General features: G+C 50.6%; 2 protein-coding genes across 3 annotated transcripts in view; one reads left to right on the forward strand and one right to left on the reverse strand.

Moving 5' to 3' along the window:
* Positions 1-1308, forward strand: part of RIPOR3 (RIPOR family member 3) — a 31876-nt gene extending 30568 nt beyond the window's left edge. The window contains 1 exon segment of the mRNA XM_036229296.1: positions 175-1308. Within this exon segment, the coding sequence (XP_036085189.1) occupies positions 175-275 (101 nt within the window). The 3' untranslated portion in view covers positions 276-1308.
* A 1223-nt stretch (positions 1309-2531) lies between these two features.
* Positions 2532-23432, reverse strand: part of PTPN1 (protein tyrosine phosphatase non-receptor type 1) — a 60618-nt gene continuing 39717 nt past the window's right edge. The window contains exons 3-9 of one of the 2 annotated variants that reach the window (XM_016143748.2): positions 21317-21417; positions 18518-18616; positions 12909-13046; positions 9467-9676; positions 8943-9104; positions 8369-8589; positions 2532-6093 (exon numbers count right to left, since the gene is read on the reverse strand). In XM_016143748.2, coding sequence (XP_015999234.2) covers positions 5907-6093; positions 8369-8589; positions 8943-9104; positions 9467-9676; positions 12909-13046; positions 18518-18616; positions 21317-21417 — 1118 coding nt within the window. In that variant the 3' untranslated portion in view covers positions 2532-5906. The remainder of the gene's footprint in view (positions 6094-8368; positions 8590-8942; positions 9105-9466; positions 9677-12908; positions 13047-18517; positions 18617-21316; positions 21418-23432) is intronic. The other variant, XM_036229297.1, reaches the window with a different exon arrangement.

Here is a 23432-nt window from a genome sequence, read left to right on the forward strand (position 1 = left end):
AGGAACGGGGTCCACGAGAGGAGGCCAGTGAGCTCCCCAGATGCTCTTGCCCCTCCCCATTATAGCAGCACCTGAGATCCAGGCAATGGTAAATGCTAAGGTCCCCCTGGCCTGCCAGAGTAGGCAACACTGAGGCAGGGGACAAGACAGTGACAAATCACCTTCGTGTTTCAGGTGAAAAAGGACGCTTCGCCTTCGAGAAGATGGACAAACTTTGCTCAGAACAAACAGATGACTTTTGCCAGGAGGCAGATGTTGAAATCACAGTATTTTAAAGAGCCTCGGCGGATGAGCTAAATCTGACATCTTTGTTTTTGCTGCTGCCCAGTCTTGACACAGGACCTGAGCTGTGGGTGGGGGCGTGCTGTGTGCTCCCAGAAGTGTGAGCTGGCCAGAGCTGCTCCCTGAGTCTTGGGACCAGTTACAAAGCCCTGGGTCACAAGTGGGACTTTGTACCGGAGCAGAACAAGGCAAAAGGCATGGCACTTCAGAGGCTGCACAGCTTCTTCAGTCAGCCTCTGGCTTCGAGACTCTGTCTGACCCGGGATGCAGCAGAGCTGGGTCAGCGCCAGCCAGCCACGCTGTGAAGGGGTCAAGGCCAACAGGTTGAGGCTTGGACTGAGACTCCAAGATGAACGTGCCGAACTTGAGGTCTCTCTGCTGGTCAGCTGGCATGGCACTTTTGGTTTGATTGAGGAAGCCAGCAGGCCGGTGATCTTGGCAAGTAAAGCAGGGTGTGGTGAGTCAAGTCATTTCAACTGCAGCGAGCTGTCACTCGGGTGGGCTGGGGAAGATGGGAAGGCACAGAGCCACGGGGTTTCTACACTTCACTCGTAATCCGAGCCGTGGCTTGCTGCCTGTTCACTGTGTCCGACAGCACAAAGAAAAGCAGTCTTGAGCGTCATGTGAGTAAAAGCATTCACTTGGAGCTCACGAAAACAAAATGGAGTCCAACTTTTGAAGCAAAGAGAACTTAGGGTCCACTACATGAATTGCTTCAGAAGCCATAAGCTGGTGTGAAGATTTTACAGAAGAGAATGTTGCTTTGAAGAAAGAAAATCAGTGTCCTATTTAAGTCTATTAAAAAACTCAAACGTGTCCTGCGCTGTTTGTTAATAACGTCACGATAACACGGGGCTTGAATGCGGCTATCAACAGTGGCCTTGGAGGGCTTTGTAACATTCTCACTTAGACTTCCTGTATATATTTTGTGCTTGTCAGTTTGACTTAGTATTTATTTGCCTTGTTTCCATGTTCAGTGTTCTGAAATTTCAATTAAAAAATGAGTTTTATTGGTGTTTGGCTTTACCTGAAAAAAGTAGGTAGTGGTTGTTTCCTCAAACATCCTGCTGGGGAAAAAAGTTGCCCCTCCTGTCCCTTAACGCTCTCTCTCCGATGCGACACCACGAGGCAGGCTCTCCCACAGGAGCGGGCGTGAGGGATTCATGTGCTTTGCGAAGACTCCCTGGGGACCCTCTGCCAGCCGTGCGATGTGGCCCACGTCTGGTCTTCAGCCCCATCGGAGTTCTGCTCCGAAGTTTCCAATTTGGTTTTTCGTTTTCTTCCCCACACTGCTATCCCCCCTCTTCACAAAGGCGCAGATGCCATTTTTTGTATGTGAAACAAAGACTGAAGTGACACAAGGCAGGACACCATTCAGGTCCCCGTAGTCCTCTACGGGTGTCGCGTGGTCACCTGACCATGACCGTTTGTTCCTCAGTTGCACAGATCCTGCCGGGAGGCCGAAACGTACGTGGTTTACTTGACGGCCAGCTATGAAAGTCATAAAACCTTGAGACTTAAGGGCATTCTTTGTATACTTTTGGCAACATCTTTGCAAGTCTGAAATTATTTTTTAAAAAGTCAAAAAAAAATGACTTTAGGGGGAGACTTTAATTTTGTACAGGCAAGGCTATGCAAATTTTGTATGTATTATTTCTATGTCAATTCTACATCAAATGTGGACCGTATGGAGGAACTGAGATGTAACAACCACTGTGTCTTACAGGAAGTTGGCTAAGGCACGGGTCCCTACACCCCGGGCTGTGGACCAGGACCAGTCCGTGGCCTGTCAGGCACTGGGCCACACGGCAGGAGGTGAGGCGGCGGGCGAGCGAAGCTTCATCTGTATTGACAGCCACCCCCCAGCGCCGGCATCACCGCCTCAGCTCCGCCTCAGATCGTCAGGCATTAGATTCTCATAGACACGCCGGTCCCTGGTGCCAACAAGGTTGGGGCCCGCTGGGCTAAGGGACACGTTCTTGAGGTCTGAACGGTTCTTTGACTATGTTCCAAATGCGGGTTCTGTCGCTCCTGAAGGAAATGCGCTGAGGCCTGATATGCTAAATAAACCTCCAGAAGGGAAAACGCCCCGAGCCCAAAGGCACTCGCAGCTCGGGGAGGCCCTTGTGATAACCCAGAAGCCGCTCGGCCGACGCCAGCTGCTCCGCGTCGGTGGCGATGGAAGGCAACGGGAGCCGTGCGTCCCGGTTTAGGCGCATTAAACAAAGAACTGGGAAGCGCATCAAATCCATGTTTCTTAGAAAAAAAGTTTTTATTGTTGCAACTAAAATGCAAACCCATCATTTATATGGCAAGTTGGAAAAACTGTACAGTTTGATAGTTCTGTGAGGTCACAGAAGACCCTGAGACGTGCCCCCCGCCCCGCCCCGTCATGCATCCATGTATACACACACCTGAAAAGGTATTATACCAAAACACCTTGCTTTTTTGTTTTTATTTTTGTACAAATGGTTTATTTCCGTGGCCATTGTAAAAAATAATGACCTGTTGAGTAAATATTGGCTTAAGGCATATAGTAGAGGAGCTCACTACTTCTCTAACATACGTTTAACAAGATGGAGAGCCATCTGTTTTCCAAGAAGAGGAGGTTAAACAGTATATCCATTTTTGAAATGCTACTATATATACACACCCAAACTACTACATACATATATAGGACTTCGAAAACAAACAAACAAGCCCAACTCAAAAATGCGTACGGCCTGGAACCTCAGCCTTATCCACACCTCACCAAGGCTCTGCAGGGCGATGCCTCAAAGTTCCCACCACAGAGTTTCTCTTTCTCTGCACCGGCTACTAACACGTGAAAGGCAAAATGTGAAAATGCTGGCAAAAGAGCAGCTCGTGAGCTACGGCTGCCTTTTTTTTTTTTTTTCTTGGTAAAAAAGCCACTTAGCGTGGGGGGTCTTAAGTTCCCCTCGCAGGAAAAGTCGTGAGCACCATCAGTCCCCAGGATTCAAGGGCGGGGCAGTCACGCCTCTCTCCACAAGGCCCTCCGGACTGAGACAGCAGCGGGCTGACTCTAAGGGACTGTTGTCATGCGGGCTGCTTCAAGGAGGGTGGTTTCCCACAGTTGCCTTGGCTCCACATCACAGTCTGCTCAAGAAGAGTGTGAACTTGGGATGGTGGAGGCCGATCCCAAAGGCGAATGTGCGGGATACCCTGCTTGCCTAAACGTCCAGAGCGTGAGGTGTGACTATGGCTTCCCATCCCCTTGGAATGTCTGAGTTACAGTGGGACCCAGCTGGACCAGGACAGGCTGGGCCTCACCAGGAAGTCACCAGAGTGTCATGCCAAGAATTAGGCAAGTATCTGTTACTGGAAAACATCCTTCTATCGCTGAACGGCAATTAGCTCAGCAACAATTAAGGAACCACAGCCACACAATGATCTGATCATGCAAAGGGAGACTGGACTTGTACACGGGGCACTTCAGTAAGCAGAGATCTAAGTATTTCAAGCACGTGGTATCTGATCAGGACACAAGAAGACCGAACATGCATTCTAATACACACGGGGAAAGCGGTGACTGAGAACAAGGTTCTAGCAGATAACCGGGGAGGGGAATAACTAATCTCTCGTCGTGTTCTTAAATATCCAAATATTCATTATATATTATCCCACTGTTCTATAAACATATGCCCGACCTCTTCTCACATTACCCACAGAGTCACGAAATAGCCACCGCTCACGACCGCCCTCCTTCCGAGTACCGGTCTGAGGCAGCGGCCTCGTGGCAAGTCTCGCATTCCCAGCACTACCTGAGGGTTTATTATTGTACTTTCTGAGAAAGACTTGGATGCAAGGCCGACATCAACACATCTGAATACATTATTAGTTTAAGAAAATGCTAGTGCACTATGGATGCCTTTGGGGAAAAAATTAAAAAATAAATATGGAGTGGAGAGGCTCACAACACAGTCTCCGCGGAGGTCTAGGGGAGGGTGCTGAGCGCCACCTGCCTGGGACGCGCCAGGGCACACCGGAGGGCGCGCTGGGCCAGGCCAGCCCCTGGGCGCTGCAGGCCACCTTTCCTCTGCGCCGCCAGCATGGTCCTCCCCTTCATTCTCCTCGGAACAGGGGCTGCGGATCTGGTATTGAAGGAAGGGGCGGAGGGAAAGACTAGAAGGATGCGGGTCAGGACTGACGGCCCGGGGAGGGCGGCCACAGTGCAGAGCCGACGTCCGGCCGGGCGGCGGCCCCCACCCGGCCCGGCACGCCTGCTGGGCGAGGGCCGGCTCTGCGGGCAGGGGCGGGCAGTGGGGCGGGGTGGGGTGGAGGTGAGTCAGACTATGTGTTGCTGCTCGACAGGAACTGGAATGGAACCAAATATTTTCAGATAAGCCCAGACCCACCCCGCAGAGCTGCAGGCTCGTGTCCTGCCCAGGCCGCCCCAGTGCCCCAGCCACTCCAGAGAAAGGGGTTTTGATTTTTTTTTTTTTTTTTTACAATAGACCCCTTCCCAAACATCACCCCTAAGGAAGAAACTTTATGTGTTGCCAAACCATCTGATGCATTCAAAAGATGGCCGCCAGAAAAGAGGTAAAATATTGAAAATGATAAAAAAAAAAAAAAAAGTCTTGTGAGGTGATTTTCATGACGTTTTGAAGCTAATCCTCTCTCTTCTCCTTTCTTTGTAAAGCAACACACTTCTCATGTGTGGATTTTTACTAAAATGGCATTTACATTCCAAATCAAGTGGAAACTACCCCTTCTGGATCTCGATGGCAGGGTGAAAAGCCGGTGGCCACCCTGTGGTGACCGCTGACCCTGAGGCAGGGGCCTCGAGGAACCCGTTTAGGAGGATGGGTGATGGGGGCAGGACATGAGCAAGATGACTGTAACAAGAAAGGATTGGTGGAGGAATGAACAATGGAAACCTGTGGGGATGCCCTGAGCGAAAGCACAAGCCGGGTTCTGTTTTCTAGAGATGGCCCTTTGTCGTTTTTCTTCCTAAAATGGGAAAGCCGGCAGGCACTGTCCTAGCTCAGGGCACGCACGGCAGGGGACGTGTCCGAAACCCTTAAACTCTCTTCTCCGGAGGACTCTACATTCCTCAAAGGGTGGGAGTCTTTCCCTGGGGAATCGAATAGAAGTCGTGTATCGGGTTATACCACCTAAGGGTACGTGAAAGTTTCCTAAGTGCCTAGACTTCCTTGCCCCCCGCCCCCGGGAAATAACAAAAAGTTGTTTTTTATAAAGGTTAAAAACAACAATGTGTTGTAATCCTTTTTTTCAAAAACGAATGAAAAAAAAAACCCATAAAAAACGAACCAACAAACAAAAACAAAAACAGAAAAAGAAAAAAAATAAAGAAAAATGAAGAGAGAGAGAGAGAGAGATGTATTTGGCATTTTCTCTACTTACTCCTGAAAAGCTTAAGGCCCTGAGATTAGACTGTTGTATTCTTGGGACCACAGGGCTCCTTAAAACCCCAGTGCATCAATCCTCAATTCTCTCTTGTTAGCCCTTCACAGTTCCAGACTTTAAAAAACTTTGATCTGTTTCTTCTGAGACTGGCTCAGATCCTTGCACAGCACTGAATGCTACCGCCAGGCTGTCGGCCAGTGCTTTCTGCACACGTGGTCTTGCCAGCACGTCCGTCAGTGAAAACATACCCTGTAGCAGAGGTACGCGCCAGCTGTGAGGACCGTGGCCATGCACATGTTGACCAGGAAGGGCTTCCAGTGAGTCAGAGCCTGGTCCTGCTCCTCCTTGGGTGGCGACGGCTCCCCCTGAGCAGGATCTGGCCCCACGACCCGCCTTCTGACTTCAGTGTCTTGACTCGTGCTGAGGAACGAGAAGGCAGAGGTGGGTTACTCATTCTGGGGAAAACGACGGCAAGGAAGTTATCACCGCAGGAGGAATTCTAGGAAAAAGGAGCCACGTGTAAAGAGCCCGGCGATGCTGACACGGGCCTGAGGCCTGCGTGTCGCTGCCACCCCGCCGCCCAGGGCGCTCCTGAGCGATGGCAGGTAAGGGTCCGAGAAGATGCAGCCGCAGGTGCACAGACAGCTGCTAACTTTGCCCTGAGCCCGTCGCCTGCACAGTGTTCCGCCGCAGATCGGCGAAGGTGACGGTGTGACCCGCATGCCTCTGCTTCCTCCCTGGGCACCCTGAAAGGTGCTGACATATGGGCCCTCGTTGCTGCCGACAGGAAGACACACTCATTCCCACTGAGCCCCCTCTACCCCGTCTGAGGCCCGAGTCCCCAGCACCGACGAACCCGACCAGGGGGACCCTTTCCCAGGTGTCCTATGTGCGGTCCACTGGCTACCTCCACGGTGGTGAGCCAGAGAGACCCAGTGGGGACAACATGCAGTGTCCTCGCACCAGGGCTGTCTCAGGAGAAACCTGCAGAGACCCATGGGCCCATGAGGAGCCGGGCCCTTCTTCTCCTTTTCCACCTCTGCCTCCTCCTCCGAGGGCCTGGCCACAGGCAGTCCGGCCTCGCACGTGCACCCACAGCCTTTCCACCAAGCGGCATCTTGGGACTGGCAGGGCTGCCCGAGGCGCCACCTCCCCAGGAGACGGGGAGGCCGCACGAAGCATCCGATTTCCAGTGCCCGCCCTGCGAGGCCCTGGCTGCAGGGCGGAGGCCTGTGTGCACGTGGGCTCCCGCTGGCGTCCAGCGGCACTTACGCTGCTCTTGGCACGACTCCATTTTTTTCTGAAACTCTGGCTTTCAGCTTCCCAAATCCTACTCCCCACCTTCACACACAATACGAGAGACGCACGCCTCGATGAGTGAAGAAACCAGAACATGTGGCACGAACGAGACACGAGCCGCCTGCAGCTCCTTTCCGCTCACCCGGGGCCGTCCGTGAGCCGTCGGAGGGAGCACACGGCCCACCCCAGGAACGCCGACGCGGGCGCTGGGAAGGCAGGCACGGCCTCGTGGCGCGGCGCTCACTGAGCTGTTGCTCTGCATATCACGTGGCACCTGCTCTGGGAGGGCCCACTGGACGAGTGGTGTTCCCGTAACAAGGACCAGCTGCATGAAGGCCCCTGGGACTCAGGCTCACGGGCTAGGCCCCGGACCTGACGACCAGCTGTTAGGAAGGTGCTCGGGCGAGATTCTAACGTTTAATTTCGCCAGCAGACGCCCTGCGGCACACACGGCCTGCAACCCGCTTTCTCGGGAACTGCCTCATCAGTACGGCCAGGTCCCCGCATTTTAACAGTTGCAGGGCACCCCTACACAGAAGAAAAACAAGATTTACCTAATTTCTCATCTCTGCCTGAACACCTCTGAACGCTGTCCGAGCAGTGCTGTGGGCTAATTTCCTACATGCATACAAATAGGAGGTCAAAGTGTGCAGTCATCTTAAACTGCTCTCCAAAACCCAGGTGCCGAGGGCACCGCCTCCACAGTCTCAGGCTTGAGCTAACTCCCATTCATTCTTCGAGTGTCCACACAGCGCCACCTCCTGCAGGCAGCCTTCCTTGACCACCTAGGGAAGGCTGAGTGTCTCTTCTGTAAGGCTGGCCACCTCAGCGTGCACCTCATCACATCAATGTCCACAGGCTCCCACTACAATCTGCCGTCCCCTTCCCAACAAGATGGTCTAGAACACAGACCAGGAGATAACAAAAATATTGTTATCTCAGTATTTCACATGTATCGATAGGTGCTCAATAATTTTTGTTAAACTGTAAGGAAGCAATATGGCAATTTAATCAAGACTACACGAAAAGCTTTCAATTCCCAAAAGGACCATTTCGGGGGCTGAAGGTACGTGGTCAGGCCTGGACACCACACTACTGGGCTTGCCCTGAAATGTGGCACTGTCGTCACTGGGCAAGAAGACCCGACTACCAGTGCGCCGAGCTCCTGATTCCAATGAGCACCACCAGGTGGTGCTAGAATCCCACTGAAGTCTGTCACTTAGCAGGGCTCACCCCTGACCAAGTACCTGGGCTCCTCCAGCCAGGGCAGGAGGACAGTCCTGGGGCCCCACACCCCAAGAGGAGGCTGCATCCACAGGGTTTCAATATCAACAAGTGTGCCTAAAACAGAAGGTCATTTCTCCCCACCCCAATATGCCAGGCCCTTTCACATTACCGTTCGATGCAGGGGACACTTAAGGGTGTTATGGTTTCTTCCTTGATGGGGTCATCTTCTTTATCCTCCTCGGACTCATCCTTTACCCACTGGTGGTTTGAAAAGAATTCCTTGCATTTCCCATTGTATGGCTCCACGATTCGTTTGGGTGGCCGGGGAGGTGGGGGGACATGCTCTGGTGGGGGCTCCAGGTCCTCGTGGGAGAGCTCCTTCCACTGCTCCTGGAAAAAGCAGCAAGATGAAGCCCCATGAGTGCTCACGTCTGGCTGACCTTTCAGTGAGCAGAGGTGATGGCTTGGTGAGGGGCTCTCTCTCTGTGCTTCTCGCGTCTCCCGGTGAATGCTTTTGAAAATAAAATCTACTTTCCCTATTAATGTTCTCTATGTGAGCACTTCGAAGGCAGAAGAAATTGGAAGCTGGTAAACATCCCCACAACTTTTCGGCTCTTAAAACATGAAGGACAGCTATTCGCTCTGATACGTGATAGCGTTTGAACTTCCACAACTGAGGGCCCCCATCTTCAGTCAAAAACTGAAAATCCACACACCTGGATCAAAGCGAAAGCAATGCTCACCTGCACTGAAGAGTCTCCCATGATGAATTTGGCACCTTCAATCACAGCTAGGTAGGAGAAACGGAGCTGGTCTGCTGTCTGGATCAGTCCCATTCGAAATTTCCTCATTTCTAACAGGACTTTCTTGATATCGACAGAGGAAGGGTCTCTCCTCTTGTCCATCTGAAAGCAAGAGAGGAGACACAATTCGGTCAGCCCTGACTCTCAGTGCCTGCTCCAGAAAAAAACACAACGGGGAGGGCAGAATTCTAGAAAATGTGAGCAAATGCAGCAAAATCGGAAACACAAGCACAGGGGAAAGAATGAGACGGGGGAGTCTCTGGATCTCCCTGGATCATACTTTAAAATTAGTAACATCCTTCCAAACAAATCTTTGGGGATAAAGCTGTTTTCATGGGAGGGAAGTTGTTAAAAAGTGAAGATCAAAGCTCGTTTACTGCAGAGACAATACCAGAGATACCAGGCCAGAGGAGAGCTTTACATGTGGCCCCATCCCTTCCTGGGGTTTTCAGGGACCTACTTACCAGCAAGAGACAGGTGTCAGCCAGACAGAAGGTCCCCGACCTGCCGATGCCGGCACTGCAGTGTACCACGATGGGGCCATGCTCCCGGCTGAGTGACCCCGACTCGCGGACTTTGAAAAGAAAGTTCAGGAAAGAGGCTGGAGATTCGGGGACTCCAAAGTCAGGCCATGTGGTATAGTGGAAATGTAAGATCTCTCGAGTTTCTTTAGACTGAAAGAGAAAAATACTCATGGCGATTCTAAGATAATCATTTGTACAGAAATCATGAATTCCAAATGTGCGAAGTGCCTTTCCATACATTCACTCTAAGGGCAGCTTTAATTCTCACACCTTCTGCCAAGGGCCGTGCACCTACTCCACAAACACCAGGCCCCGAGGTGCCAGGCCCTGTGCTCGACTCCAGACTGCAGGTTGCTCCTGCGTTGACGTCACTTCCGGTAAATGGAACAGTCTCATCCACCTCTTTCTCCAATGTCCCTCTCACCTCTGCTCTCTGTACGGTTACAACTGATTCCTCTCCGCCTCACAATGTTTCTGCACTGCCACCCATAATCTTGTCATAAAGCTTTCACGCGAAACAGTGAAAACGTAACTGCACGTGTGTGGCTCCACCTTCAGGTAACTCGGGGCTTCACTAGGATTGTCATTTTAGAGAAAAAAGTAACCAACTCAGTCTCCACAGACTGGAGGTTGCCACATGGGGCTCAATACCCGGCTGAACAGATGGTCCCCAAACGTGTACTTCGTTTTAGCACTGAGCACATCAGCTCGCTGAGTTCTCACACCAGCCCTTCGAAGCATGTATTCCCATTTTCCAGATGAGGAGACTGGGGCTCGGGGGCCAACCCTCCACTCGGTGGGGGAGCAGGAGTTTCGATCTGACTTTGCCTGACTCCAGAGCCTGTGTTCAGAGCCTGCTGCAAGCAACGTTCGAAAGCGGGACCCTGGCCCGGTCTGCTCCCAGCGAGGCAGAAGGAATGGCCTCTAGTGCCGTATCCACTTCTGGTCCTTCTCTGGGCCATGAGAGTCCGCTCCTAGAGTGGACACCTGGTCTCCGGCACCATGATTGAAATGTCGTTCCTACAGGGAGGAGAGCACCTGCGGTCTTTACCGAGCTACGGGCACACAGTGTCCGGGAGCCAGTCACTGGGTGAGCAAGGCCTGCAAGCCTTGCTAAAGCGGGCACAGGAACAAGGTTGGAAGATAAGGAGCCAGGCCGGCCTTGAGCGTCTCCTGCTGCGCTGTGCCAAGGGCCAGGGCAGTGCCTAGGTCACCCGGAGAGCGGCTGATGGAGAAACGCTTTGGGCCAGAGACCCACTTACGACACTGTCTTCCTACATCGCGCCAGGCACGATGAGGTAAAGATGGCACACTCGCCTTCCCAGAGCTCACGACTTCGTCATAACCACCTCCCCTGACCCCGGTGTGATGAAAACGTGTGAAAGGACCTTCGATAAACACCAATGACCCAACATCAGAAAACACATGTATTCATCTTGCACCAGCTGTTACTATGACGCACGCTGGGACCCTTCCGCGGAACTGGGAGAAACCTGCCTATGACGTCAGGATAATGTATAGAATTACACTAAGCAATTCCACTCTTTCCTTCCTAAAAACTATTTCCTAACACCTTTAATGGCTTAAAAGAGAAATGCCTTTTCTATTTTTTAAGGAAAGAAAAGCACTTAAAATGTATTTTAATGTATTTTAAAAATTGAGTAAGAAAAAAATATGCCAAAAATAAATTCTTTCTTTTAATCCTGAAGAAGGTGTGGTTATATCTCCTGTTTAAATCCTCCCTCATGCCTGCCATCCCTTTCTTGAAGAATTCATTTTAGATTTGTGCTCGAACAGATAGATACACATGTCTGAGAACAGGTTTTTTAAAAGCGAAGTCTGTTAGGCAAACATCCTACAAATGTTAAGGTCTCTGAGCAGCAGTATCTGCTGCGCCGCCCAGCACAAACCTCTTCTGCTTGGTCCAAATTCCGTTTCCCTCAACAAGTAGGGGAAATATTCTCCAGAGTTTACCAGAAGTCACTCTTAATATGTCAGGCTTGCCAATGCTAAAAAGCATTTAAAAAAAAAAAAGGCTACTACATAATTCTCCAGGCACATTCCAATCCGCTGCCAACATTATTCCTGAAAATCCTCCATCAAAGCCCTCCATAAATCACTCCCTTGGAGCCTCCGTGCATGGCTACGGCCGGGCTCACGGCTCCAGCACTATCACTTACTCACTCACTCACACTCACTCACACTCACATACACACACACACAGCACTCGGATAAACTGCACTGCTGGATTCCTCAAAAGCCGCATGATTTTTACCCTGTTCTCTACATGGCAGTAACCTGTGCTAAGTTCTAGATCTTATTTCAGCCATTAATTCAACAACAGGAGTCATGGTGGCCAAAGCACACCCGAGACACGAATGTAACTCAGAAGCAGCCCTTCCACTTCGACACAGCCCCATAAGCCCCAATCTGCGGAATCGTCTCATCGCCCCGCCTTTACTTCGGGCTGGTCCTCTGTGCTGCTTCTCGAAGAATCCCGCGTGACTTCACCCCACGGTACTGCTAACCCTTCCCAAGCACGTGCTCTGGGCCTGGTGCCACTCGACACTTCACACGTTACCTCTTCCACCCTGACCGAAGAGGAAACTGAGACAGCGTGGGCGTGATGCCCCCTACCCAAAGTCTGGCAGTTCGGCACGGCAGGCCAGGATCAACCCCAGGTGCTCTGGTTCCAGAGGGTGGTGGCTGACCACCGCGTCTGAGGGTGTCCCCAGGAGCAACCTGAGCTCCCTCCACTGTCTCCGGCACTGGCAGGTGCTCCTCAGAGTGATGGCTCCAGGTGAGTGATTCGGAATCCCCACAGGCTGGGCCTTCCGAGGCGCTGTTCCTTAGCACAGCGCCTTGCCACATTCTAAGACCATCTTTTAATGATAGCCAGCAAACGGCGTCATAAATTCTTCCCATGACAAGTAAACCCAAGACCTCACCTAGAAACCTCACACTGGCTATGGAACCGGGACGAAAGAAGCCGTGGCCATCAGAGAAGGCACATGCTCCCCAGGCATGCAACGTGCAGGACTCCCCCCCCCCCCCCCCGCCCATACCTCTGCGGCTGCAAAGGCAGGAGCAGGTTGGTTTTACATAAGAAACTCCCTTCTTTTAAGAAGGTATGTTAACCAGTGTTAAAGTTTAGAGAAAGAGCTCTGTGGAGCAGGAGGTACCCGAGATCCTCTTCTTGCCCCGCAGGCACCCTGGTCACCTGGTAAGGAAGCAGGTAAGCGCCACTCACCCGAGCGCCACACCACACCACACCTTGCTCGGGGTATGCAAAATCCAGAAAAACTGGTGTTAGGCACTGTCACCCAAGCGAAGACACCTCAACCAGCAACCGTCAGAGTACGCAAGTGCATGCCATACTTACTGAAAGGTTTTCCAGTTCTAGCTGTCGTACTGTATAATATGACTTAATATCTTCAGAAACCAATGTTAATTTCAAATTCGTGTCTTCAAAGACCATTTCTTTTTCTTCTTTTTGTGGCCAGTACTGCGCGCATTTTAACTAGGGGAGAAAATAACACTGAATTATTGTACGTACTGACGACAGGTCAGAGTACCTCTCACGTGCTTTACAATAACGCAGAGGCCTGGGGTTTTCCGACCTCAGAAGCCACCGTCGGCATAACCTGCCTGGCTTGTGAAGATCCAGCCAGGGTACAGACTTCCAAGCCCAGCAGCCCCCCGGTAATCTGTACAATGGGGTGTTTTAGGGTCTGATCCTTTCCCTACCATCTCCGAGGTGGAGCCAGACTGCGCGAAAGGTTTAGTCCCTCACAGACCCCTTTACATAGCCGTTTCAAAGATGGTCAAAAACCTGATTGGCGGTGTTGGCTTAGACTCCCTACCCTGGGGCAAACAGGAGGCTCACTGAAATGAGACTAGAAGAGACTCCATGGGACAGGGTGAAAGGCCGTAATCAGACGAAAACAATTTAGAGCCGCCCTGGACAGGGGCTCTGCCGAGGTCCGGGGCACCGATGGCCTCATCCCACCCCTCCATCTGAGCTTGCTTCAGTTCAGAAGAACACTTTTGATGCTCTAGTTTAATAATTCCAGAAACTACTTGATGGTCTTGATTTAAATGTAACATTAACTTTTTCTTTAAAGCAAGCAAACCCAAAGGCTTAGTTTCGTTTAGAGTTTAAGAAAAAGAATTCGACTCAAATTTCGTGGCATACTTTACTTGAGCTAAATTTCTACACGTTACCTGCCATTTCTGCTTGCTGACAACCGTTCTGGACAAAAATGGCAGGAGGACTGAGAGCCAAAGGACTGACAATGCGCCTTGACAGAGGGACCCCCAAAGACGGTATTGTTTCCACGGAATGAAATATCAGTGTGTGCGAACAGCCGTCTGGGAAATGGTACAAATTCAAGACAACTTGTAATTCGACACGCATTCGCTCCCTCAGCACCTCCTCTGAGGCAAAGGATAATTGTGCCTGAAATACCACGGGAGGTGGAGGGTGGCCTGTCAGGAGAGACGGTTTTTATGCCCGGCAGTGACAAGCTGGCCCGAGGAACTGCGAGGAGGGAGCGCTGTGGCTGTGCCACGGGAATGCAGAAGGTACATGCTTCAGGCCGGCCGAGGTTATGGGAATGGGATCAGAGAAAGCTCGAAGGAAGAAGCAGCCTCTGACGGTCATGTCTGGAAGGACGACTAGGACTTCGTAGGCAGGGACTACCAAGCGCGTCTCAGAGGGGCAGCGGAAGATGGGCCCGTGCGGCCCAGGCGCAGCGGCTCGGGCAGCGGGCCCGGGAACCTGCAGCATCCCCTGTGCAACGAGGCGCCAGGAAGCTCTTACAGAGGGTGCAGATGGAAGCAGGTGCCCACTGGTCCTGCTCTACTGAAGCTGCCCACTGCCCAAAAATCCAAACCAAAGACAGACTCATCAAGAAACACCAGCATGGGACGCCAACACAGCATCGAACTTCAGGATACCCAAAAAAGATGGCTAATAGGGCTTCCTAAACAGCCTGTTCGAAAGTTTTAGCCGGTTTCACCCACGTCACCCACAGATGGACTGCCGAAGACAAAGCCCCGGAATGGGGCCAACCTGTCAGTCTCGCGGCAGTTCTGCCACTCAGGACACAGAAGCATCCGTGCCATGGTAAGAGTCCACGCTTAGCCAAAGGAGGTGGGGCGGCTGAAAGCAAGACTCGGAAGACCTTTACAGGACGCATTTATTCCCACACGTCAAGTCATTAAACCTGTGTAATTCCTTAAGACCCCAGAAACAAAGGGACTGCCGCGTAGGTTCAAAACCGCGTGTGCTGGAGCGGGGCACTCAAGCAGCAAGCAGAGAGAGGCTGGGGCAAAGAAGCGGAGATGCAGAGAATGCAGAGAATGGCCAGTTGTCACCCAAGAAGAGGCCAGTGTTTTCATGGCTGCTGGGCATGGAAAATGAGTCTTTTAAATCCCACCTCTACACAGCAAGCACTCACTTTTAAAACAGAATAGAAAGTCTAATAAATCTATGTAATCTGGATAAAGACCAAGACTTTGGAACTCAACAGCTGAGGAATTCTGGTAATGTTAAGTGTCAATCAACCAGTGTTTACTTTCGAGAACTCAGGCATCTACTGTAACATGCCATGCTCTGCTCTGTCATTTCCTGTAGATATTTTTGTTTCAAACACAAAATAAAACAAAAAAATAAGCACAAGATCACTACTTCCTGTTATCCTATTAAACTGACACATACTGACCTGAAAAGACTGATTTTACTAGAATGCAGTCCTTTACCAGGATTCAAACTCAGGCATGTCTTGGGTCGGCACCAAGCAGCAATGTGGCACTGTCGTCACAGTTGCCGTAATTGCCATGAAGGTAGATGTGAGAGAAGAGGCCTTGGGGCCTTCTAAAGCAAATGGCTAGGCAAATCTTAAGAACAATCTATGAAAGTCACCTAAGTGACCCCGTGATAGGCGATCTGGCTTTCCCAAGGAGTGATGAACACAGAACTAAGTAGACTATAAGAGAGATGGACGAGGCCTATGGCACCTACGATACAAAATCCAGTCTCAGGCACAAAAGCACTTGAACTCAAACAGCATCTCTGGTAGGGACTTCAAGAGACTGACGACATACTCGTAGAATAGCAAGGGAAACTTGCCTCATTTACTTCCCCTGCCTGAACAATGACCCTCCCCTCCCACACACATTAACACATTCTATGTGGACACGCCTAAAGTCAATGTGGAAATCAAACCAATGGGTCTTCGGCCATTTGGATGGCCACAGTCTAACACACACGATCATTTTCTGCACAACTGTTTTCCAGGAAGTATGAGGTCCCAATAAAGGGTGACAGGCAGGTCTGCCAAAAATAAGAGGGGACCATCCTATACTACGTGGTGAAGGAAGGAAACCAGAAAACAAACACGGATGAAACGGGAACGCTCTGCAAGCTGGTTTTCACTGTGGGCCGTGTAGATGGTTTCTAACTAGATTAGCTCGGCACATAAGCCACTGCAACTTCTTAACGGTTTTTCCCGATAGCCCTTATAAGGCTGATAATGTCAATGACGAACTGAAAATGTCAAACCATATGTGTCTTTTCACACCAATTTTTATGCCCAAATGACCCTGAGTGAAAAAAATATATATGTAAAAGAAACAGGGACCACTGCCCCATCATCGCAGTGAACTACAGCAAAACCTGCCAGCCGCGCGTATGACGGCCAGCACAGCAACCGAGGGGAAAGGCCGCGACGGTGGGCTCTGGACCATTCACGGCCAGTGGGAGGCAACCACGGGCAAGGCCTGGTGACAGCGCTCCTTGTACTGTGACAACGGCAGCTAAAACAAACCCTGTACAAAAGACAGAGGTTTTACCTGAACTTTTAGCAACCAAAAAATAAAACGCAAGTGCTACTACATCTGCTGAGTTTTGAATAAATAAGTCTTGATTTCAAATTCCCAACCCTTACCACCATCCAGAACAGTGGATTTCCACCAGCAACGATTCTGCCTCCCAGAGGACACTGGACAATGTCTGGAGACACTTTTGGTTGCCACGGCTGGGGGCAGGAATGCTACTGGCATCTAGCGGGTAGAGACCAGGATGCTGCTAAAATCCTCGCCTGCACAGGGCGGGCCCACCCGCAGAGAATGAGCCAGCCTGAAGGTCAGCGGCACCCAGGCCGAAAGACCGTGAACACTGACCCGTGCGGAACACTGACCGTGCTGAACGCCCTCACTGGCCACCAGTTTTCACTTTCCCTTGTGGAATGCGAGCTGTGGGGACCTAATGTTTTGTTTCTTTATTCAAAATTGGTGACGGGAGTGGTGACAGGTGGGGGGGGTTTGCTTCACATTTGTGACTTCGCATTTTACTAATCAAGCCACTGAAGCAGGATAAATTAAAAACTGCTTTCAATAAAAAAAAAAAAATTTCCCAAGAAGCATTATTTTATCAACTGAACACTCAGGTAAACGCTTTATTATTGAGCGAGTAAGTACTTTCTTTTAAGAGAAGGGGACAGAGGCAAAATGCATGGATTTAACCGTGCTGCGGTAAGAGGGACTGTTTGCTGTAACGGAGACGGTTTCTTTTGTGGGGAGCAAAGGGGCTTTGCGGTGGAGGCCTCCCGTTTTCACTGCTCCAGTTCCCTACTTCTTGGCACTTTATTTTTACCCCCTCGGACCATGACTGTGCTTTCTTTGGAGGAGTGGCTTCTCCTGAGCCCTCATGTTCTTCTGGCAAGCCACGTCTACGTCCCAAGGTGGCCCGGACAGCTGTGAGAGCAGTGACCAGCCAAGCTCCGGCAAGCACAGTGCCAGAACCTGGCCAGGCCTGGGCACGCCTGGTTCTCTGGGTCCTGAGCCACACATTCCCATGATCCTCAGCTCACCTCCTCCCAGGGCCTCACCTCTGCGGCTGGAGAGCCCCGGATGTGCCGGCGGTGTCGGGGGAAGAGGGAAGGGCCCAGGCAGCGGGGATGTAGCATCTATTCATGATGTTGAATACTTCACTTGTGACAGGCACCTGCACAGCCTTACATGGGAGACAGGCCTTTGACAGGCCACGCAGCAGCGTGAGCCACGTGGGGAGGGAGGGCACAAGCCTGGCCGACCGAAAGGAAGCCATCTGAGGACACCCGGGAGTGGGGTGAGGGTGCGCACTGTGTTTCAGACCCTTAGCCCAGAGAACATGGCAAGACAGCAAGAAACTTAAAAAACACAGTTTGGAGTTGGAGGTTGGAGAGAGGGGTCCAGGTTAACTGGCACCCAGTCACACTCGGTCCTGCAGCCACGTTAACATATCACTGAGAGGCAGGGAGAGCCCCAGACGGGTTTTCAGCTGGGAAGAAGTGTGGTGAGACTGCATTCGGAAAGATCATTCTAGATGCAGGGTCAGAACAGAGGAGACCAAGTTGAAAGGCGGGGGATGGCCTGAGCGAATGCACACCTCTGGCCCATGTACTACCCCAAGGCCGTTTTGACAGTTGCGAAGGACTCGGAAGAAAGGACGACACAAATCCTGAAGCAGATGCACAAGCAGACAACATCCACACCGGAGAGCGTGGCCAGGAGCCAAGCGGCTGGGATTTTTTGGAGGCAAAACCAGACTCCAGCTGCTCCCACGGCCGGAAAAGCCAACATGATGATGATACCATAGACACTGGCTTTTCAAAAGAAAACTCTGCTTACACAGCAGTGCAGGCACCACGGGTGAGGGTGAAGCAGGGCGCACCCCAAACTCTGCAGAGGCTCGCTGGGGGGTGGGGGGGGCGTGGCAGTGCAAGGGCACTTTTACTTACTGCCCCTTTTTAAATTCATTTACTTATCGGACTTGTTTACAATAAACATGTATTTTTATATTGCTTCTTTAATTTTTTTTTTAAATAAAAAAGACACCACGTAAAAGAAATAGTAAAGCAATTCAAAGAAATGAGCTCAGACAACAATGTTAACTCTGGACTGGTACTCTCGCAGAGAGTGCTATGAGCAGGTCAACGCCCTACTTACCGATCCTTTCTCCATCACTCGGTTGAGCATGACCACGCCCCTGCTCTTCTGCTCCCACACCATCTCCCAGAAGTGGCCACACGTATTAGGCAAAGGGCCCTGCAAACACACAACCCACAAAGTGCATGCCATTTGCATATAAACATTCTCCAGTGCAAACTCATCATTGGCGGTTAGGGGCTGAGAGAGCCCTGAGGCGGAGTGGTGGCAGAGGCTGGACGGAGACCCACCTCTCCCTGCTTAGTGGTCAGGAACCACAGTTCTATTTTCTAACACGTGGTGAAAGGTCATTTCTGCCTCTCAGGGCTGGCTCCAGGCTGACCAACAGGGGAGAGAAAATGCTGATTCTGCTGTCTGGTTTGGGCCAGCTGGCTGAGGGGCTCCACTGGGATCCCTCCCTAAGGGCGGGTGGAAGATAGGACAAAACTACTGGGCGAAGGTGACAGGCAGCGTGGGGAAGTGACCGACAGCGAGCTTCTGGCTGCTGGAGTCCCAGCTCCCATTGTTTGCGTGTGTGACCACGGACGAATGACCTTACCTCTCCACGCCTGTTTCTCCACCCATCTCACCTGACTAATCAGAGCACCTTGAGTTTGTCTCAAGTTTTAGTTCGGCCTGGAAGGGACGTCACCGAACACCCCCATGTCAGAGCGAGTCATCTCCGGCCAGCACCAGAACGGTTTCCATTCTCAACTATCTTCATCCAAACTCTTGCCCTTCACACGTGTTCCCTGCGAGGCTCGCCACACCTTCCTCGCCCATGCAAACCCCAGTGCCCTCTCACTTTCGCCTTGAACTCACCCCCGGACCTGCTGCCTGAACCAGAAAGTCTGCACTCCACGCATGTGCTGCAGGACCCAGACGACAGGGACGACATGTGCGACCCTTTCCACCGACTAACCGAAAATGGCTCAGGGAAGGCGAGCATCCCGTGGCCTCCTGGCTGGCCACCGGGGCCTCTCATCCTCCGACCTGGGCATGAGGGCTCCATCACCAGGTCTTCCTCAGCTGCAGTTCTCTGTGGCTCCTATCAGTTACCAGCCTGTCGCCTTCCCTACCTCCCAGCGTCACCCCAGCTTAGAATGGGTCACAGGGATTAAAAATCACAGAGAGTCTGGAAGGATACACACCAAACTCAGCTGACACTCCACGGGGGAGGTGAAGGCGAGCGCCTCTGACACTGTCCTCTGCACCCCGATGCCTCTGGTGGTCAGACAGGACCAGAGGCTTGTGTCACTTGCATAAGGAACAATGAAAATAAAAAATGAGCAGGGTTTTCTTGGTTTTGTGGCTTAGAAAAGGTTTCAGTCATACTATCCAGGAGTGCAACTTTGGGGTTAGGCTGCTTTTGATCCCTTTTGTGAGTCCCAGGGCAAAGGGAGACGGTGTCAGCCCCCAGATACATCTGTGATACCACTTGACAAAACAAAACTTCAGATGTGCCAAGTCACTGCTAGGGCGCGGGGGTGGGGAGGGAGGGTGCAGAAGCTTCCATGCTGATTTCCTAATGCTTCGTTTCACTTCACACACCCTATCCATCTACGCTTTGGGCTTCCGGACCCCACACCAAAGATGAATGGCTGAAATCAGGAAGTACGACTGGACCTCCCCTAAAAAGAGAAGTTTCCACGAAGCCACTCTTGCCTCCACCTCTTCCCACCGGCTTGCCCCACCAGGGACCTCCCTCCTCACCGCCCCACCGCACCCACCCCACCCAGCCCGCAAGTGCTGGGAGGACCATGGGCTGAGGGCCTGGTAAAGGCCGGCCCGCTTCTCACCCCCCCGAAAGCGAACACCGCATGGCTGCTGTTGTGCTGACTTTGACTGGGAGGTGTCGGGGCTGATTTTGGTCACAGAGAGGAACTGGGACAGGACAAAAAGGGGCAGGCGAGGACGGGCCATGGTGAGCATGCCCTCATCTAGTTCCCTGTCCCAAAGCAGCCTTTGTTCGTAGTGCTTTCTGGCTTCACTAGAATTTTAATTTCTAAATACCATGCAGAATTATGATGGTCAAAATCACCCTATAACCCTAAGCCATATATATATAAGATTGATATAAACTGATATGCAATGAGAAAATAAAAATTATGATAAAAAAAAAAGAGAAACTTAAGACTATTTAGGCCAATTTACAGGTAACAGATTAAGATGTGAGAAAATCAATCAAAAATTTCTTTACCCCCATTCTCAGATACCCATTGTTTTGGTTCAAATACCAGTAAGTGTTTCACAAGGTCAATTAATTATTAAACCACTTTCATGATTCTTTTTCTATAAAGATGCCAAAAGCCAATGGGAATTTTAAGTGACTTCGTATGCTTGTTCACATACTCTAATGTTTTTTTCCTGGATCAAAGAATGAGGACCATGCCAAGGAACTCTGACCGGACATCTGGACGAAGGTTCCCGGTCTATTGCTCACCTCCTAAGATTTCCATGAGAAGCACTCAAAGCTCTCAGGCAAATGCTTATGAAACAAGCACAGGTACAGGCCTTTCTCTAGCCACGGCTCTGATGCCTCTGGCGACAGACCATGGGCAAATCCACCATTTTAATGCTGTTTTTTATAAGCCCAGCAATGTTGTGCTTCCCAGAAAAGGTTAGTGTTGCAACCAAACAATCTCTGGAGGAAGACTTTTTCCTACTTTGTTGCTTTTATGAGCTGTTTAAACCTGATCTTCTAAAGATATGGCAGATTTTATTTGAGGTATAGATAATAGCACTCTAAAATGCCTAAACTGACAGCAAGTAGGCAAAAAAAAAAACCATTAAAAAAAATTCAGACAATCCTGGGTTTACCTGGGTAAGAATGTAACTTCTTTGGGCTTCTTCCATTTTTATCAAACTAGCGTTGATATAGTCATTATCTTCTTGATGAAGTTTAATCCGACTATGGTCAACTGAAAAGCAAACCAGAACTCAGAGGTTAATCCTGGAGGACCGAAGTGTCTACACAGGCAGTGCGCCCCAGAGGGAAAACAAAGGTGAGTTGCTGGCATCCAGGACGTTCACACTGGCTGAGGCCATGCCTTTTAAATCAAGTTTAGTCATCAATGTGGGAATGACTGGTACTTTCAGAAAGGTTCCTGAAGTGGCTGAAACTTAATGCTAAACAATAACAGAGATAAATGACACTAAAACGTGAGTTATGTCCATTCTTAGGTCACGTCTTCCTACAACACTTATTACTGTCCTCACAACTTGGTAGGCTGGGAGAGAGAGGGTGTCGAGAAATCTGTCCTTTGATGCCTAATATATACTTTTATAGGGTGGGATTTGTGAGCACACCTCAACTTAATTTACATCTAAAGGTTTGAAGATTAAATGACTTAAGTATACAGCAGTGTGAAAAGTCACACCTTGGATTCCTTTATACAAGGTTTTGTAAAAATTTCAAGTATAATTTACTTAAATGATTCTGACTCTTTCAAAGTCAAAACCTGCCATGATCAAAGACATTTAAAAGGAAACTTAACTGGAAAAAATAAACTTTGAATCCAAAATAGTGAAAGCAAATTAAATATAGCTTTCAGAATAGTTTTTAAAAATAAACTCTCACTTGGCAGTTCTGCCCAGGTTACTGAAAAGCAAAGCCGCTTTTTTTCTCCCTTTCACCATGACTTTGTCACAAAAGCAATAGTTCCCTGAGGGCCACTTTTCTTTTCCTGCTAGTGCAGCTAACAAGAGCAGGTGAGTACTTTTATTTTCGGTACATGAAAAGGGATAATGAACTCAGGTGACCACCCATCAACAGTATCCTCTCCCCCGGCCCAGTGGGAAAGAAGTTAATGGCAATAAGAGATTTGGGGGCTTTTTGTTTTATAAGATTCCAAAGAGATGTTTTAAAAAAGTAGCCGCTGTTTATTTAAGTGGGTCATGGGAATAAAAAAATATCAAAAAAATGATGGGAGTGGCATTGGTGGGTTATGTGAACGGTTCAAACAGCAATGGATGATTTTGGGGAAGCAATTCTTCTGAGCGTTGGGGTTTCATTGGCTAAACAGGAGATAACAAGATCCCCTCCTACCCCGAATCACTCTCCCACCTCCTCCATAACCGGCAAAGCAAATCACTTTGTCCACTGGAGAGGGGCGGTAGGGGAGAACAATATGAGGAATGAGGCGGGGGTGAAAGAATATTTGCGATGCCTTTTCCCTCTGTGAAACTGGCCCATGAAGCCATTTAGATGAGACGGAGAAAAGAAATACTGATGACAACATTACTGCCTAACTCAGAGCGAGTACAGCCAAAGCTGGAGACCACGGGGACCTGCGGCGCTGGTCAAAGACGTGAACAGGGATCTCCGAGGCGCAGACCCGCGGGCCAGGACCTCACGGGAAAAGGCGCGAGAGGTTTTCAAAAATATAAAGCATCTGAGGTGCCACCGCCCAGACATGCTAACTCAAGAGTGTCAGGTGTTGGGGCACAATCGCTGTCACCTGAAGACCTAGCATTGCACTTCCGATGGCCCCGGCGTGCGCCTTCAGTTAACGATCATCTCAGGCACCGCCAACATTCACAAGTGTGACACGGGGCTGAGCAGCTCATGTCATCTGATTTCACCTTCACACGATCCTGCAAGATCGGTGTGACGCCTGTTTTACCGAGGCTCAGAGAGGGGAACAATTTGCCCAGAGCCACACAGCTGTAGGTGGCAGGCTGAAGCACGGATGAAGACCTACGGCGGCGGTCAGAGGCAGGGTGCTCTGGACCAGTCTAGGCGCATTTCCGCTCCCCTCCCAGAAGCCTGGGTGTGGTGTAACTCAGGGGGCACTGCTGACTTTTTTGCGAAGCACGCCGAAAGCCACCACCCACAGCCACGCGCTTTGGTAGGCATGCAGGAAGTGCAAGTCTGAAGAATGACCTACAGAATCTTCTATGTCCCTGGCCGAGATTACTGCCACAGGAGATGTCA

This window comes from Rousettus aegyptiacus, unplaced genomic scaffold (genome assembly GCF_014176215.1).
Source record: "Rousettus aegyptiacus isolate mRouAeg1 unplaced genomic scaffold, mRouAeg1.p scaffold_m13_p_12, whole genome shotgun sequence".
Taxonomy (NCBI): domain Eukaryota; kingdom Metazoa; phylum Chordata; class Mammalia; order Chiroptera; family Pteropodidae; genus Rousettus; species Rousettus aegyptiacus.